Source organism: Syngnathoides biaculeatus, chromosome 18 (genome assembly GCF_019802595.1).
Source record: "Syngnathoides biaculeatus isolate LvHL_M chromosome 18, ASM1980259v1, whole genome shotgun sequence".
In the NCBI taxonomy this organism is placed as follows: Eukaryota; Metazoa; Chordata; class Actinopteri; order Syngnathiformes; family Syngnathidae; genus Syngnathoides; species Syngnathoides biaculeatus.
In genome coordinates, this window is record NC_084657.1 from 3,799,439 (window position 1) to 3,818,766 (window position 19,328).

The 19,328-nt window shown below is 40.2% G+C and overlaps 2 protein-coding genes across 3 annotated transcripts in view; one reads left to right on the forward strand and one right to left on the reverse strand.

Moving 5' to 3' along the window:
• The first annotated feature begins 3,309 nt into the window (after window positions 1-3,309).
• ptrh2 (peptidyl-tRNA hydrolase 2) lies at window positions 3,310-4,818 on the forward strand. 2 transcript variants are annotated; one of them, XM_061802832.1, is made up of 2 exons: window positions 3,310-3,436; window positions 4,181-4,818. In XM_061802832.1, exons 1-2 carry the CDS (start codon window positions 3,426-3,428, stop codon window positions 4,722-4,724), a joined length of 555 nt encoding a protein of 184 aa, XP_061658816.1. In that variant the 5' UTR covers window positions 3,310-3,425; the 3' UTR covers window positions 4,725-4,818. The 2 variants fall into 2 exon arrangements, with proteins under 2 accessions (XP_061658816.1, XP_061658815.1); XM_061802831.1 differs by lacking the exon at window positions 3,310-3,436 and adding an exon at window positions 3,446-3,781.
• Window positions 4,819-7,187: 2,369 nt separating this feature from the next.
• Window positions 7,188-19,328, reverse strand: part of cltca (clathrin, heavy chain a (Hc)) — a 39,372-nt gene continuing 27,231 nt past the window's right edge. Inside the window, exons 20-30 of the mRNA XM_061802655.1 lie at window positions 19,118-19,301; window positions 18,843-19,035; window positions 18,077-18,234; window positions 17,724-17,996; window positions 17,032-17,349; window positions 16,509-16,640; window positions 15,732-15,842; window positions 15,474-15,644; window positions 15,156-15,377; window positions 11,584-11,659; window positions 7,188-8,355 (exon numbers count right to left, since the gene is read on the reverse strand). Coding sequence (XP_061658639.1) covers window positions 8,219-8,355; window positions 11,584-11,659; window positions 15,156-15,377; window positions 15,474-15,644; window positions 15,732-15,842; window positions 16,509-16,640; window positions 17,032-17,349; window positions 17,724-17,996; window positions 18,077-18,234; window positions 18,843-19,035; window positions 19,118-19,301 — 1,975 coding nt within the window. The 3' untranslated portion in view covers window positions 7,188-8,218. The remainder of the gene's footprint in view (window positions 8,356-11,583; window positions 11,660-15,155; window positions 15,378-15,473; window positions 15,645-15,731; window positions 15,843-16,508; window positions 16,641-17,031; window positions 17,350-17,723; window positions 17,997-18,076; window positions 18,235-18,842; window positions 19,036-19,117; window positions 19,302-19,328) is intronic.

Consider the following 19,328-nt stretch of genomic DNA (forward strand, 5'->3'; position numbering starts at 1 on the left):
AGAGAGAGAGAGAAGTACAAAGAGTGAGAGAAGAAAACTCAGACAGCACACATAAAGTCCAGGATGAGAGGTTGAAAGGGTGGAGAAAGGTTTTCACAGTTCAAAGAGATCAACATGGGACACAAATCAGACATGGGCACAATATCGCAGCTGTAAGATACATGTGTAGATATATACATGTAGTCCAGTCACAGTGGCAACACAGTGTAAGTATGAAATCAGAACTGTGCATTACAGAATATCTTAACTTTAGAGTTCAGGGTGTGGCGATGCTGTGGCGGAGATATGGCCCAAATTCAACAAATATTTTGCCATTGGCAGGGGAGTGGGATTGGAGCAGGCTGCAAGAAAACATAAAAGACAAAATGTTCATCATTACGGCAGCCGCAAGTCACCAGAGAGACTGTCTAATTTAAGATCTATAAATAAGCAGATGATTTGCCCTGGAGCAGTTGCGAGACTTGTCAGTCCTCGGTGGGTTTCATATAACAAAAACACATTTCACAAAAACACAGAGGAAATCAGATGGCAAAATAACAAGAGGAAAAATCCATCGTGGTCAGAAAAACATTTCTATGGGTCCACTTAAACGTGCAGATTTTTTGGAACCTGAGTGGAAGCTAAATTACCTGGGGAAAATGCATGGTAGACCCTTAATAAATATTTAGAGCTTGCAGACATCTGTTGGGCCCAGAAAAATTTTGCAAGACTAGTTTGATACATAAGAAGTGAAATATGTGTGACGAAATATTTCAATTTCATAGAGAACGGGTGGAATTTGCACCATCTTACAATACTTTAAAACAACAGCAGAGGGTGATCTTTGCCTTCCAATTTGCCATGAGTGAACTACTACTACTACTACCACCGCCACCCGCCTTGACAAGGACAACCAGCGGAGGCCCAGCAAGGCCCCCCACGCCTTCTAAACACCTGCAAGTCTTTTTCTTCCCCACTGAGATCTTCAATATATCAAACTGGCTCAGGCAAGACTTCCAACATGCTTTAAAACAACCCGCATCACTCTCGTCCGTCTCGGACTCCCCTCCCCCCCCTTGTACCACAAATGCAAACCGCTACATGGCTCAAACACCTTAACCTTTGCACATGAGACCACCATGATAAGACGGGTTAAAAACATTGAGCAAGAAGCATAGAGAAAACACCCAGCACTTGGCTGAGTGGTGCACTAAAAACTCCGTGGAACACAACACCAGGACGACCAAGGACATGGCGGTGGACTTTAGGAACAACAAAGCCGGAATGCACATTCACGTACACATCACGTGAGAAGAAGTTGACGAGGTCAGCAGTTTTACGTTCCTGGGAATCCACAGCCTCGAAGATCTGTCCTTGAAAACCAATACCTTGACCTTGGCGAGGAAGGCCCACAAGCGGTTTTCCTTCCTGAGGATGTTGGCCAAACTCCATCGACCCCCCTCTAGTGCTGGTAAAGTCAATGCAGAGCGCTGTGAAATCAGCTGTGGATGAGAAGAGGTGTACAGTATACACCTCTCCAACCATGGACTGTGGTTGATTGACCGGCGGCACACAACTAGCTCCGGTTGTGGTAGGCCTGGACCAAGCGAGTGTTCTTTTTATTTTCCTGTACCTTTGCTACCTTTCATTTGGAGACTGTAAATTTCCCCGAGGTGTGATTTTGAGTGTGAATGTTATTTGTTTCTATGTGGCCTGCGATTGGCTGGCCACCGGTTCAGGGTGTACCTCGCCTCCCGCCAGAAGATCGCTGGCACTGGCTGAGGTACTTCTATGACCCTTGTGAGGATAAGCAGCTAACAAAATGGATGGATTTATTTGATATCCTTTATCCCAAGCATTTGGGTCCTTTATCCCAAGCATTTGGGTCCTTGTAGTAGTACCTGTACGTTCCACACCAGGAACTTTGGCATACTAGTAGGACAGTTCTTAACTGTGGCCTGCTTAAAGGGGAAATCCAGTGCTTGGCATGAACAATGTATCCAATAGGTCACGTAATATGTACTCTATTTTGAGAATGCCATGTTAAATCTTCTCTTATTTAATAGTGTTTGGAGAAGATTTTTTTCAACAATTACGAATTTTCAGGGACGCTGCCATTTTCGCGAGTCACAAGACCGACGTGCGCGGATGTGACGTGTACCGTGCGGCAACAAGGGCTCGATCACATGGGACATCATTTATGCCCAGCGCTGATTTCTCGGATTTATCCTCATCTGATGAAGAAATAGCAGTATCGGTTGATCAGGAAGACGGAGGAATACTGTGCTCACGGCTGTAGATGGAAGTATTCCCGCGACTTCCCGATCATCCGATACTGCTATTTCTTCATCAGATGAGGATAAATCCGAGAAATCAGCGCTGACTATAATCCTGTCCCAAGTAATCGAACCTTAGTTGCGGCACGGTACACGTCACACGCGTGCGTAGGTCATGTGACTTGCAAAAATAGCAAAAAAAAAAATTAAATGAGAAAGGATTTAACATCACATTCTCAAAATAGGGTACATATTACATGACCTATTGGATACATTGTTCATGCAAACCAGTGGATTTCCCCTTGAACATCTCTGTGCTGTTAAGTACTACAAGTGGTCTACGTTAAGCAGTAGAATCTTGTCAGTAGTTTTACTAGCAGCAAGCAGTTGTCAATTAGTACAGTTGCTTCACTAATATATAGTTGTCCACCCAGTGTGAGAGTGTACAAATACATGAATCTTAAGACGGATAGCAGGGATAGAGCACATGCTCAAAAAGGATTCCGTATAGCTGTTGGAGCATTTTCAAGGATAAAGAGACTACCAGTGTGGGACATAAGCCTACTATTTGGCTGTTGTGGTGTTACTAGTGCAGCACAGTAGTTTACTCGTTAAGGTTGAATTGCATAATAGAAGTGGCACAAGTAGAAAAATTATACTACTGACACAGAGTGGTTCTACCAGTGCACCTTAGTCACTCTTCTAGCATGATCAAGTGTGTATATATTACTAGTGAGAACAAAGCCCTTATGAATACATGGTCCATAAACTAGATATTGACTAAATGCTCAAACGCCTTTCATGATTCATTATCCCTAAATGGGAAACAACTATAGTGCATACTTGGGACTAGCAAAACAGTAATTTACTGGTAAGGTTTATATGTTGACCATGAGACTGAAAGTGGAACTAAAGTGGGGGGGGGGGGGGAATATTAGTCGTGCGCCACGGTCATCCAACTTGTGCAAGGAACTAAAATTCAAACTAACGAACTACTGTACTCGTAGGACATCGAGAATACTACAGTATTAACTCTCCCAGACGCTTGGTGGCTGTAACACACTTCGACCCCTTAAAAAGCAAGAAGATGACGTGTTACCTCCAAATCACACGGTGGCGCTAGCACACTTTTTTTTTTTAAAGATCGGAAGGAGGAAAAGGTTCCCGGCCATGCTTGCCTGGTACGTGGAGCAGATTTGAGTAACTTTTCGAATGTTCAGCGAATACATGTTTATCAAAGCGTTGTTGCATTATGCCAAACGAGCGAGTCGAACGTCAGCACCACTGTCATAGAGGCAAATGGGCTCCTGACGAAATGTTTGTAGACGCTAGCAGGCGAATCGTTAGCGCCCTGCAAGCAAAACCGACTAAACACTATTTGAAACCATAAATTGACCGGATCGAGTAATTCGGACCGCTTCTGTGTCAGCTCTCACTGACAAGAGACATCCGAAAAACAAGATTTCTACAATGACAATCTAAGCGTGAGATTCAGTAAAGAAACACGAGATGTACTGGAGTAAACTGTAAGTAGGGTTGCAACATTTCCGGAATATTTTCAGTACAATTCTAAGGCAAATCCACGTGGAGTGATCCTTGCAATAATGAACAAAATCGACGCATGCTTTTAGTGTTTTAATGACAATTTTCTTTCCATTTTAGACCAAAAACTGCGTGTTGTTAAATACACGATCCTACCCACAACAAAAATTAACAAATTTTACTTTCATCCAAAAATACTACTAAAGTCCAACTCCAAAAAAAAAAAACTTCAACAAGCAATGCATTCCCCTAAAATGTCCAACTTTAAATTTGTAAATCTTTGGTTAGCGCCCATGTGCCAGATTTTTTTTTTTTTTTGCAACCTCAATTGTACGTTCAAAGATGAACACTTGTATAACTTTGATGTATGTGATTTGCCACAGGTTTAACATGGATATCCTCAAGGGTCCATTGGACATGCTCAAGAGTCCGTTGGGTTTGGGTGTCGTCGCTGGACTGGGCTGCGGGCTCGTCCTGGGTTGGCAGCTGCGATCTTACTTGGGTCCGTCCCCAAAAAGGGCGATGAAGGCCTTGGCGTTCGGCCTGAGCGAAGTGACGCCGATGGAAGATGTAGGGGAGTACAAGATGGTTATGGTAGTCCGCAGCGATCTGAAGATGACCAAGGGAAAGGTGGCAGCGCAGTGCTCCCACGTGGCCGTGGCAGCCTACAAACAGGTGCAACGCAGAAACCCAGAGCTCCTCAAAATGTGGGAGTACTACGGTCAGCCCAAAATAGTGCTCAAGGCCCCGGATGAGGATACATTGATTCAACTCATGGGGCTCGCCAAGGAGATGAGGCTGCCTGTGAGCCTGATCCAGGATGCGGGCAGGACACAAGTCCCCGCCGGCTCCCGCACAGTGCTCGGTATTGGCCCCGGTCCGACTGAGCTCATTGACACTGTCAGTGAAGGCTTGAGGCTTTATTAAAGCTCCCTCTTAGTCTGTTGAATGTCCTGTATACACCCTCTGTACTGTAACAACTTGTGATGCAAATGTTTAATACAAAGTAAATGCAATTACATTCTGGAATTACTCAAAAGGTTATGTGCACTTACTCTATCAGGATCCTCTTTAAAAAAATAGATTGAAATGACATAAATATCTTGAATACACAGGTCAGCATGGTGGACTACTGGTTATTAAGTCCCCCTCACAGTTCTGAGGACCTGGGTTCAAATTCGACCTCGCCTGTGTGGGTTTCCAACCCAAACACATGCATGGTAGGTTTAAATTGCCCATAGGAGTGAATGGGTAGTTTATATGTGCCCTGCAATTGGCTGCCAACCAGTTCAGGGTGTACCCTGGTTGGCTGTGATAGGCTCCAGCATACCTGTGACCCTCGTGACATTAAGCAGTGTATAAAATGGATAGATAACTACATTTTAGTACGGGCATGTCTCACCTACAACCTCTTGACACCTTCCTGGCCCCTCCAAACTATACAACCATGAATAAGCCTCACAGTGTTGGAGCATTACCTTTGTAATATATCCCAAAGTGGTAGTATAATGAATTTCAATGGCCACAATAAAAATTTTGATTTTTTTTCTAAAGACCGAGTGGTGTGGTCATTTTGGTGACGCATAAAATCCTGACTACAGGTACATCTCAAAGTTAGTATTTTGGTAGTCCAAAAGTGAAACACTTTGCAGTCTGAAAAGTATTCACTCAATTCCTATAGTGTATTAAAGAGATTTGTAATATCCTAATTTGAGATGATGGATTTTGGGATAGATATAGATGTAATCCAAAATTTGAAGGGGAAAAAAAAAAAAAAAGTATTACTTTTTATTTGAAGGAGTAAAATATTTTTCCCATTATCTCCATTTGTCATGCCCTTGTTTGGCCTGTCTTGCATTCAACTGAAGGTTTCTAATGGAACAAATTTCTTAAAACCAACTGAAAATTTAAAATGTATAATTTATTTAACATGATTTTACACTGCTTCAGGGAATACTCATTTTGTTGTTAAAAATAAAAGCTTTGTATTCTATTCAACTCTGGATCCTAAATTGGCAATGGGAATTTGGCAATGTCACTCATTGGTTGTAGGGTAATTTGACAATTGTTCATTAACATGAGATCCAAAAAAAAAAAAAAAATCCTCTGGACACACAAGCACAGGGAGAACATGAAATCCACGAAGGAAGTCCCTCAGCTAAGATTCAAATCCTGAGCCTCAGCACTGTGAACCTGGCATCCTAACCACTGCATCCTAAGCTTGTTCAAACTCACTCACCATCAGCCTTCCAAGCTAGTTATTCTTTTAAAAATACATCCAAATTATGTTACAAAGCACAAAATGCACCGATGCAGTGTCTGAACAGGGTTCACCACTACTTTCGTTTTTAATTTGTTTTATATTGAGAGAATAGTGGACAACTGCTTAGCACATCTGCCTCACAGTTGTGAGGAGCGGGGTCCAAATCCCAGCCTTCACTGTGTGGAATCTGCATGTTCTCCCCAGTTCCAAAAACCTGGATGGTAGTTGACTGGAAACTCTAAATTGCCCATAAATGTGACTCAGTGCAAATGGTTCATGTGTGCCCTGCGACTGGCTGGGGACTAGTTAAGGGTGTACATCGCCTCTCTTCCGCAGTTGGGAGCTGGGATAGGGTCCAGCATGCCTGAAACTGTAGTGAAGTGGTACAGAAAATGGATGGGGGGGATTATTCATATTCATGGCTCAGAAGTGTCGAAGAAACTCAGCATAATGGCCAGTGTAATAGATTTCTTAAATGAAACGGACCCATAATATAGCTAGCCGATTACATAAAAACATCCTGAACCCCTAACAGGATAACCTTTGACCAATTGCTTATTACCATTAACTGCATTACTGACATGTAAAAATTCAGGTTATGCTGACATCGTAGTAATGAAACTTCATTGTAAACAGAGTTTGTAAATTGTCTACTTTAGTGACTCTCAAAATGTTCCAAGTACCATTAGTTGTATGCGAAAGAATCACTGAATACAATTAAACTTTACATGAAATACAATCAACACTACTAGCAAAGCAATTTTTATTTTATTTTTTTTAAATGTCAAGTATACTTCAGTTGTATTTAACTACAATAAATTCTTTTTTGGACTAAAACCTCAGCCTCTCGAAAAAAAAAAAAAAAAGTTGGCCATTGTGGTGGAATTCTTCAGCATTTTTTTGGTGTGAAAAACAAGCGTTTTTCTAGCAGATTGGTTCTCAAACTGCTAAAAAAAAAAAAAAAAGCAGACTTTCAGCTGGTCTCAAACTAAACTTTGCATGACTTTTTTGGGGTGGGGTGCAGTGAAAATTGTGCGCACCATACCTCAATAACAGCTGGGAAATAGTCTAGACTAAGGATACAGGGGGTCCTTTTTCATTATGTATTCAAGACAAAAAAAAAAAAGTTGACAAACCAGAAACCTTTATTTTTAGTGGAAAACAAAACCGCTGTTTCATTTAGTATCTTGATTATGCACAATCAAGTATCGTAAGTGCACAATTTCAAATGTGGATAGGCAGGATTATAAATTCAAAAAGGACTTCTTGATTTTCTGTATTAGATGCAAACTTTTTGATATATCTATATATACTTCAAATTACCACCAGTCCTTTGACAATTCTGAACCAACAAGATTTATGTTTTGAGCTTCTGAGCAGTGACCCAAACTAGAAGGTGCAGAAACAACCTGCAGCATACAGAGGGTGCAATATAGGTCTGCTTCCCCGGAGTTGGATTGGTCCCACGTTATGATAACATTTAAAGCACAATGGCATGTCTCCATGTACAAAGTCCTGCATAGACTGGAAAAAGTTGACCTCCTAAAATACTCCATTTTGACAATCAGCCCTGAAAGATTTTTTTTTTTTTTTTCCCGGAAGGGGGGGGGGTGTTGACTGGGACAATGTAGTGTTTGAGGACTGTGGTGGCCATTTGATCAAAAGGAAAAGCGCAGAGCCGGATTTTGAAATGGAATATACAATAAATTGATTTTACAGTCAGAAAGCTGCTCAAACACAAACAGAAAAAAGGGTCAACATTAATTTCTCACTACTGAGTGCAAATCAGAAGCTTCACAACTGAGAAGAGAACTAGCTCTTCCCCCACCCCACCCACCCTATTTTACATAAACCACAAACCAAATAAAATAGAAAAAATTAATCTAGTCATTACGGAATGTGAGAAAATGGATTCTTTTGTGATGAAATCTTTGAAAAAAAAAAAAAAAAAAGACCTTCATGAACTCTTGTGAGGGCAAAAAGCAGGAAAAAAAAAAGGAGTTAGGGGGGGGGGGTTCTTCGCATCATCCCTAATTTACCCCTTGTTGAGGGCAGGGTGAGTGAGAAAACAAAAACAATGGTCTGGTGAAGGACTGTGGACCGTGATGGATGGACAGTAGCTCCAGTCAATATGTGGACAGAGGGCAGGGGAGAATCATTACATGCCGTAGCCGAAACCTGGCGCGGCGGCCGGCTGACCGTACGCGGCAGCTGGCGCCTGGTAGCCGTAGCCGTATGCTTGCTGGGGGGCCACTGGTACGCTGGGGCCCGCTGTCAGCATTAGCTGGGGTGTGCCTGCAAAGTACACACCAGAGAGGGTTCATAATGAGAAAGGTGTGGAAAAAAGAAGTCAGACAAAACCTCTCCTGTTTCAGGTCAATCATGATCAATATTTATCTTGTTGAGTGCAACAATAATGAATTTAAGATCATTTTATATTTTCTTTGAGGTCATACATTTACATGCACAAAACGTACTGTCTTTAAAGAATATGGGGAAGTGCAGATGAGATCACGGCTTTGGAAGCTCCTGATAAGATTCACTGACAACATGCGAGTTGATTGATGGCACTAAAATAAGCAAATTTATTGGCTTTATCAGGATCTATATCTGAGCTTGTCAATCCCAGGAAACAGTGCAAGTATTGTTGCAGTTCTTGATTTTAGAAAAGTGTTGCTGTCCGGCCCTGACTAACTCGATGAAAATGACAGTCTATAGAGGTTAGCCATTTTGGAATTTTTTTTATCCCCTAACGTTCTACTTTCCTACACTTTGAATTGGAGCTCTTGACCATATTCATGCTCTTCCACGGTATTCTTGGTCGCTTTAAGATTGTCTTAGTTTTAACATGAACAACAACATTCATGACATTTCAGATTTAAAAAGTGAAATAGTACAAAAGTTCAACTAACTCGGCATGAACAGTTTGTGTAACAGAAAAGTCTCCATAAACGTAGCAGTAGTACTTTCATTTATGTGCTTTTTCTTAATAGACAGAAGAGGTTTTGGATGAATTTGTAATTCAAAGAATACACAAAAATGGTCAGAAATGGCCATATCCTTAATGCGGATTCAAAGAAATTCAACATCCTTAGAAATGACCAGGTCTAAGATGTGATCTTGAGACTGATATTAAATGTCGAGTTATCGCAGTGTTCCTTTTTTTGTCCATGTTATTGTCAATATAAATATTAAAGTCTCCCATTATGAGAAAATAGTTGTCAGTAAAAATTGCTGACAGCAGTTTTAAAAAAAAAAAAAAAAAAAAAAAAAAAAAAAAAAAAAAACCTTTTTTATCTTAGAGGTCTGTATATGACCAAAAACGTTTTGGTCACCATTTAAAAAAAAAAAAAAAAAAAAAAAAAAAAAAAAAAAAAAAAAAAGACGAGCCTGATTTGACTTCAGACTAAGAGGGAAAAAATGAAATGTGTTTTTGCACAGTGTATGTAAACCTCCGGCTTCGACTGTATAAAGATGTGCCTGTTTGAGAAGGGGCAGTTTTCCCTGCTAGCTTGAATTCCATCTTTAGCCCCCCTGCCACTATATCAAAAACTTTGAAGAACACAGGCTGTAGTACCACAATTTTCAGTTTTCCATAAAGACTATTACTTTTAGTACAGTTGTATGCTGTGTTGGTGGCATTGCTTCCTCTGTGTGACAGTATAATAGTTTTGGGTTTATAATTACCTTAACATCCATGCTAATTTCAGGTAGCCTGTCAATAGCTTTTCAAATTAATATGAAGCTATCTTACTTTCATTCGATGAAATATACAGGGCCGTAAAAAAATAATTGCCCACCTCCAGATATCAGTTTTTTTTTTTTTTTTGCATACCACACAAAGGTTTCAAATCAAACCAATTTTAATGTCACTCAGACAACCCACAAAAATACAAGACCTGTGAGAATGGATTATGTCAAGGCATAAATCTGAGGACGGAGAAAATTTTAGCAGGATTGAAGATCCAGAAATGCACTGTGGTCTCAATTATTCAGCAAAGGAAAAAGTGTGGAACCAACAGGACCCTTCCTCGAGCTGGCCGTCCGACCAAGGTAAGTAACTGGGAAAGAAGCGTCTTGATCGGAGGTGGCCAAGAACCCTATGGTCACTAAGGCAGGGCTCCAGTGTGGCGATAGGAGAACCATCCAGAAGGTCAATCATTCCTAATTCACTCCAATCATGTTTTTAATGGCAGAGTGGCCAGATGGATGTCATTTCTCACCCTCTAAACAGGAAACTTAAAGATTCTCGAATCTTGACCAAAATTCTGTAATTTGATATAGTTTGGCCTGGAGTGTGTCATATATGGAGCAAAGGCACTGCTCATCGTCTGTCTGACACAATCACTGCTGTGAAGCATGCTGGTGGCAGAATCATTCTGTTGAGCTGCTTTTCTGCTGGAGGACTAGTCTTGCAGAGGGTAAGATGAGCGCTACACAATATAAAGAACCTTCTTCAGAGAGCGGGAAGCTCATGGAGACATACCAAAGAAGAGGTGAGGCTGTTTAGTGCCAAATGTGCTTCATCAAAATATTAAGCCAAAAAGGTGTGAATGCCTATGGACCAATTATATTTAAATGTTTGCATTTTCAATAAATTTGCACAACTTTTTTTTTTTAACTCTCATTATGGGATATTTTGTCAAAAAAAATATACTCAAATTAGCTTTAGAATAAGTGACAGCAAAATGTGGAGAAAGTGAAGGTGTGAATATATCGAGGTGGCACTGCACAATGTTTGATTCAATGATCTTCAAACGGGAGTAACAAAAGCACCTTGAAGCAAGAGCACTTTTGCCTCTTATTTGGAGAACTGTGGGGGGCAGAGAGAACTACACTGTAAAAGTACAACTCATGCTATTACAAATACCATGAAAAGATACTTTGAAAACATGTTTTAATACGTTTAAGAGCTTTCAATGTGTTTAAGAAGGAGGGTAGGTCATCTTATTCTCAGAAATAAAAAGGGTTTCACTTTTTTTTGTAAAATTACTCAATAAATAAATAAAATAACTCATTTAAAGGTGTAAAGGTAACTACATAACTACATTTATACTTCACTGCATCGGAATCAGTCTACCATAAGGCGTTCCTCTGAATCTAAATTGTTCACACACACTGGGAAAAAAAAAAAAAAAAGCCAAGCTTCTGAAAACGTGGATCTTACAATGCAGACAAAACAAGCAGGTTAGCAGGCGAAGGCTAACTAGAGGACAAGACTTGACTTTTTTGTCCCCCCTTTAAGTGGTATCCATCATTTTGTCTGAGTTCCTCGTATTTTGACTAAACGTCACATGAATGTGAAGACACCTGGGAGTAGTTTGAAATTGTAAAAAAAAAAAAACAAAAAAAAAAAAACGCAAGTCTTTAAAATTCATGGGCAACTATTTTGGATGACTAATCTGTGAGGACTACAAACAATTTGTCATGATAATGGAAAATCCTTTTGTTCATAAAATTTGGATGTAGGAGAGTGAGGAAATTTTAGTTTTGTCCAAATGAGAACTGAGGATTAAGACTTACCATAGACAATGGGTTGCGTCTCTGTTGCTTGCTCCTCTTCTTTCCTTAGTGACTCTGAGGTTTCAAGCTTGTCAACCTTACAAAGAAAAAAAAAAACTGCTTAATACCACATGCAAACTAAAACTTAAATAAAAATGTAACATGAGTTAAGTATACAACAGATGAAAATGTCAAAAATGGTTATGCAGAATGGTATGGTTTCACTCCCAATTTAGCACAAATCAGACAATTAACCACGACCCTTTTTTGGACCTGCAGTTTCCTCAGACAACGTTGGATGGTCCAGTATAGCTTTTGTCGCGTATTTGGGTTCTTTAACAATAGATATGGTTAAGAGGTGTAGTCACGGACTTTATAATAGTAACGACAGGTATCCTGAAAGGCTAGTTGGTGGACCCTTTCCAAAACCGAAGACCCAGTACGAAAAATGTCTACGATGGATCAAACTTTGTGGAAGACCGCATCATCAACTGAATCCATCAACTGGAACAGATGTGTTTGCACGAAGGTAAGCCCTATATTTGATTTTCAATACATGTCTCATATAAATGAATTAGCAGTTCTTCTCTTGCATAACATAGCGACGTGTGAATGATTGACACACTTGATCTGTGTTGAGCGATATTTTGCGATGATCTGACTGCACAAACGTGTCCCTTTGTTCACGGCTACGGTAAACCGGACTGTGTTTACACGAAGGTAAGCCGTATATTTTCAATACATGTCTCAAATGAATTAGCAGTTCTTCGCTTGTATAACATAGCTAAGTGTGAATGATTGACACATTTGATCTGTGTTGAGCGATATTTTGCGATGATCTGACTGCACAAACGCGTCTGTTCGGCTGTGAGCTAAGCTAAACAGGACTAGCAGTCCTAAAAGCCTTCGACGTGCACCGAGACACCAAGACTGAAGGATGTTTGAGGACACTAAAGTAGTGATTGTCGTACTCGGTCGGGACTTACGTAGGTTCGGCACTAATTCAAGAATAATTGAGGGGAGCGCGTGAGGTTACACAAAGAAAACGAGAGAAACAACTCGTAAATCAAGCCTCACCTTCTTTTCCTTCATACGGCGGTTCACAAACGGCTATACAGATACACATACAGATTCTGCACACAAGTGTGATATGTAACATGAAAATAGGAAACTGTCAATGACGAATTCGTCTTTGGGTTTTAATATATTATATTATGTGGCTTGTCAGTCTTCCTCTGACTCCGGAAAGATCTCGCGCTAATAATGGTTTCTCCGTCGATAGGCATGTAAATACCATTGAAATACCCCTCGCTGAAATACTTGAAGCCCTGCCGTCTGCTTTTCAACGATATTTCACTGTCAGCTAAGAATGCGAGTGAGAAATCAGCCAGTAAATCGGACTTCGCTCTATTCTTTTCTTGCTGCGCCGATATTTTTGCTAATTGTTTGTCTGACGTCAGCGCACGTGGCGTGACGTCACTTCAGGAGGCGTGGTTAAGTGCCCTGTACGGAGGGGTCAATTATGCATTTGCAAGGCCGTTTGTTTCGATAACAGGCGCTGTCCCATGCTGTGTGTCACAGAGTAGGTGAAAAGGGGAGAAACATTTGGAAGTTCCACATTCAAGCCTTCATGACACACAGCTCTAACAGTGAGTCATTCATTTTACGATAGAAACAGCAGCGACATGACCTGCATTTATAAGAGGAATAACTTGGAACGCAGTAGTCTCTCTAACCCAGTGCAGTCAAATCAATTACATTATACATTTAAGTAAAGAACACTTCTAAGCCATAATTAAATAAATGAAAATCAGTAATTAGTAAGTACAGCGGTCATAAAGCATGCTTTGTTTGTGACATTTTTATACCACTGCATGAACTAGTTCACGATCTTCCATTTGTTGCCAAGAAACAAACTAATGCGAGGGCGACTTAAATATGGAGAGGACACCCACTCAAGTCAGATATATTTTCATTTCATAACGTAAAAACCCAAAAAGCCACTCCACAACCTCTTAATCAGTTTAAGTGGCCATGTTTTTTTCATCTGGAATTAGGAGAGAAAAAAAAAAAAACGCTTCAAATTTGTAATATGTTCTGTAAGGAGGCACCAAGAAAAAAAAAAAAAAAAAAGGGAGGGACTTTGGTAGTAATCACACGGCCCCTTGAAATAGAGGTAATCAGCAACTCTGGTGCATATGATGCATTAATAAGACTCAACTCCAATGACATTGGGACATGTAAAGTGAGAGAACACAGTGACTTGCAAATCCTTTTCAAACTGTATTCCGTTGAATACACTACGAAGACATGCTATTTAAATGGTCAAACTGATGGATGTTAATTTTGGAAATATTCTCTCAGTCGAAATTTGAACCTACAACTTGCCCAAAAACTGGAATAGGGGCAACAAAAGACTGGGAAAGTTGAAGAATGCTTAAAAAAGGTGAACAAGTTAATTGGAAGCAGAAGTAAACAGTTAACATTCACACGCATGAACCTACAAGAAAAAAATGTCCATCATAAAAAAAAAAAAATGAAAAAAATTCTCTAACACTTGGTACGGACGACAGCCTCAAGTTTGCCTATACCCATAAAATGGGTAATGTCCATACAGCATATTGGCTTACCATGATTTCTAACTCAAACAAAACAGCCGTGTCGTCTTCAAACTGAAACACGATTTGAATTATAATCCTACTGCTTTCATACACTTATGACCAATGTGTAGGTGAATGGCTTGAAAGTTGTACATTTTAAGTTTACCAACATGGTAAAAACATGCTTCCAAAATAAAATGAGAATTCGTGAGATTCAAAACAATCATCATTAGTGGATTTTGCTTTTTTTGACTTTTTTTTGTCAATCATAGGATATCCAGCGAGATTACCCATGGAACCACAAATTAAAAAAAAAAAAAAAAAAAAACATGACTGCAGCATCGAATGTGTCTGACTCAATTCATGATTACCAAGAGTTATTTTAACCATCTATAAACAGCACATGGTGGCGATGACTAACTCTGCAAACGCCTTCCATAACCCATCACAGTATTTACAGTGAGGAAGAGCTGTATTAATGTATGTTAGATATAAAGGGGACCCCAATTTATGCCATACTCTTCCATCTTTTTACCAAAGTTAAAATGTGTCATAACCACTCCAAATATTTGTATGTAAGGCACTTCTGGGCCATAAATATAAAACAAAAGAAAATCAGCAAATACATTAATTGAGCAATACTTCTTATCCTGCATTACCACCTATTCCTATAAGTTAACAGAAGAGCCGAGCCTATATTTTATTGTGCACTGCAACCTGGAACTGTCATAATTACAATAAATTTGTATAGAATTAACTTCTAGGCCTGAATATTAAACAATCACACGAAAAACACTAAGAATTGAAGTAAATAGGTTTTCTTGTGCAACATTCCTTTAAATATTTATTTATTTTTTAAATCTCGTAATTTTATGATAGGGACATACATGGGAAGGAATTAAACTGACATTATCCCATATGTAAAAATAAAAACAACTTGGGAGTCAACATGTCTCGACTGCACTTAAATACAGTTCAGGCAGAATGAATTACCTTATTGAGGTATTCTCTCATGACCTGAATGAAGTATGGCATAGAAAAGTCCATGATGTTGTGCCTCCAGGAGGTCTCCAGCACCACATCAGGCCGCAGCAAGTCATAGCAGGAGAACAAGCAGGCAGCAAAACATTCCTTCTTGTTCTCCTGGAGGAACCAGGACAGCAGCTCCTCAGCCAGCTCTGTGTCCTTGGACTCTGATGCGTACTGCATGGCATCCTGCAGGGAGAGCACAGCATAGAGGCAGGTCAGAAATGTCAGTCACAGATGCACATGAAAAATCATGAATGTGAGTACATGATGATGGAAAGGTACCTTATAAAGCCTGTCCTTTTTGCAGAGCTCCACACTCTGTTTCCAGCGGTTGTTGCCCTTGAAGAGATATGCTGCAATTCGTCTGAACTCAATTAACTCATGCTTCTCCAAACGCTGGGCCAATGAGATGTTGTCGAAGTTGTCATAGGCATCTATTGAGGTCCTTAAAGCCTGAGAGTGACAATTAAAACATTGACTCTAAATTACATTTTTCCACACCCCACAGGGGGAGAGTTCTTGACAAAGCAGCTTCCTCACCTGATAGTCCTCCTCTGTGATGAAGAGATTGTTAAGTGCTTCATTAACTGACTTGTTGTTGTGGTTCTGCACTGAGCGAAGATAGGGCTTGACCAATGGCAGTTGTTTCACCTGTGGAAAAGAAAAAAAGTCTCTACAATCCAAACAACCACAGATGTAGTCTAAAAATGGTAAATGGACCGCACTTTTATGGCATTTTACCTACACTGTACATATACAGACAATGGGAACAAATCTCAACATTTTACCTCCCCCGTAATCCCTCATATTTGAAAGATTATCCTGAGTGAGTATGTACATTTCCATGTTGTGTTTATAGTGATTTTGCTGCCCCGGTTTGCCCAGAAAATGGCCAGGACAGAAAACCACAAGCTTTAAAAACTTCACGAGTCTGGTCTAACCAGAGGTTGGCCAATCCACTGACTAATTCTGACATGTAACTTAACTGTAGCAATTTAGAAAGTGACCTGAAGACGACTGTTGCTGAGACAAAGGACCAACTGGTTGTGCTGTGTATAAAGTGTCTCAGATTCATTCGCCACAATAAAAATGACAAGAAGCAGAGTTTGCAATCACAATGTAGTTACCAAAAAAGCTAAATGCTAGCCTTGCTTCTTTTTTATTTCTAGTACTCCTGTATTTTCAGGCAGTTTGGATGCCCCTTGGCACCATACCGCTCATGTCCAATCAAGTCCAATTGTCGGTACCGTGTTGGTCACCTGGACCACACCACACAAGAGCAGTAAAACAATCAGTTGTGAGAAAGTACAAGTGTACCTTGCTGAAGAAGTTGACAGCACGAGAATGGTCCAGTCGTGGAGACAGCACTATAAGCAGATCATTCAATAACAAGGGCTTGAATTCCAAATAAAACTGGACAGCTTTGTAGTATAGTTCCACATTGGCCACCTAAAGAGGTTAACAGAGATAGGAAATTAAACTACAAGCTGGTGAAAATAAGGACGACAATAATATGCCAGATATGTGGATTACAATTAGATTCCTATTAAAATCGTATGAAGGCAATTAAGGATGGCACAATAAGATTTCATATAAAAGTGATTAAGGATGAAAATCTGTCTAAACTGAAGGAGCATTTTATCAAGTGTTTGGATGTGTCTAGAACCAGTTGACTCAAAATGGAGTAGAAGCACTGCTGATTCAGTTGAAACAGTTATCAAAAACAGAAAAAAATTACATTCTTGGAATAATGATCCATGATAAAGCTGTTTACCACAATAAAAATGTAAAAATACTCAAGAACATGGATTTTTCTAGTACCATTGATTTTTCAATGTACCTTTGTGATAATGTCCTTGAACTGTCCTTCTTTCCAGGCATCCGTTGGGTGGTTCATCATGGTGATGATGGCATTGTCGTACTCCTCATACTTGTCGTACAGGAAAACCAGCTCTGCCCACAAATGTGCTTGTTCCGCTGCTCTCAGGACTTTTGGTATGTTTACTCTGGACCAGAACAGCTCAAGGTGTTCCCTCATCTTCTGGGGTTTGAACTTGGAGTAAAGAATGGCCAGCTCTGTGAACATGCCCATGTGTGCACGCTCCAGGCCCAGAGCAGCCTCAAGCATGGTGATCAGCTCTTCAAAATAACCACGGTCCTGAGAGAATGGATGGAGGATGATTTCAGGTCAGTCGGGGTTAATGTTGTAATAGGGTAAGGGTTAAATTTATTCCACCAGTCATAGATGAGACCATACAGCCACAAAAAGGGCTTTAATGTAGATACATACAAATTCACTCCAGATTTTAGATGTTTCACCAATTTGAAGAGAAATAACACTTGAATTTGAGCTGACATACTGGGCAAATTATAATCATAAGTGGGTAAAAGACAAATTTGATATCTCAAGATATGTGCTTTATTATTTCATTGTAAATTCTTGTAAAATATTTTAGAATCTAAAAAAAGACAAATCAAGGAGCTTCAACATACTGGTCTCTTAAGTATTAAAGAAACAGAACTCAGTCTTACTTGGTAATAATTAATCAGCTCTTCCAATTCATCAGCGTGCACCACAATGTGGAGGCCGCACATTTGAGCTAGTCGGAATTCCTGACCATCTACACAAGCGAAGCAGACTTCCTTCCAGGTACGGGTGCTATTGGCCTTGCGGGCCCCATCTACGGCAGCCTGGTACTCTCCGAGGTGCACGAGGGTTGAAGCCAGGCGACCGAAGTTGGAGACATTGTTGTATAACAGCTTAGCAGCCTCGTACATCTTCTCGTCATAACAGCGATCACCGACCTATGAGATTATAAATAAAAATAAGGAAAATGTTTTGAGTTTTGAGCAGGCATCACAATGACAACATGAGAACAGCTTACCTGCTGAATATGAGCATTGTTGGGTCCATTAATGAACTCTTCGAGTTCAGCTAGGCGATTGGTTTTAGCCAGAGCAAAAATCAGCTCTGTCTCCACATAGGACTCGCGGGCCTTCTTACGTGCCATCTGGAGGAATTTGACTAAGTCCTCCCAGTTACCTAAAACACAGTATCTGCTCATTTTGGAAATAATTCCCCTTAGTGAGATGAAAAGCAATTATTCTTGTGACATGCACAACCTAAGGTAATACTTGAATGTTCACAATTTAATTTAAAACATTCATTCCACATTTCCTATCCTATTGACTTAAATCTTAAAAACCCGTCTATTTAAATCCATAGCAAAGCCAAGCATATTTCACACAGGAGTTCTGTTAAGATCACATATGACTCTCTCTCTTCCCCAGATGTCTGTTGCCAAAATGATTTTACTCAAAATTATCCAACCCATCAGACACCTGACTTTTTGGTTGACTTCGACACTAAGTCAAAAATCCCAATTTACTAATGGTTTCTTGCTCCTGCCACTGGCCAAGGCATGGTGATTATTCTTTTTAAAAGGTTGTATTCAATCCCCCAAAATTTGCTGCCTTTCAGTTTGCTGAGTTAGTGGAGTGTTTCAAAAAGGACATTTATATGTATCTGTCCAACATATGGCATCACGCTCAGGGATTAGCGTTAATGACATACAAAGGTATGGACCAAAGTGACATTTGCATGAAAAAAAAAAAAAAAAAAAAAAAAAATCAGAAGCCCGTTCTTCTTACTGCTCTTATCGGCAGCCTGCACCACCTCCATGTATGCAGAGGGGTCGTCAGCCTTAATGTAGGAGTCAATGGCTTCTTTGACAAGACCCTTTTGAAGTTGCGCCTTCGCTAGCTGGCTCCACACAGCTGGTTCATTGCAGCGCTCTGCAAACTCATAGGCCCGGTCCAGGTTGCTAATGTGTTCAATCAGCACCTAGAAAGAAAGAGCAGACAGGAAGGTTTTGTGGGGGGGATGGACAGTCGATCATAAACGTAATTTTTCAATCGAGAGCTACCTGAACAGCCGATGTGTTGACGTCAAACTTTTTGAAAATGGCAAAAGCTTCTTCAAACAGCTCGTTGCTGATGGCGATGTTGGCAATATCGGGAGCATCGTAGTTGTCAAGTCTGTTGATGTACTCCATTACACGTGTCCGGTCAGCTTTAATCGCCGTCAAGATCAACAGATTTTGCAGATTTCTACAGGCAAGAGTCAGAAACAGATTC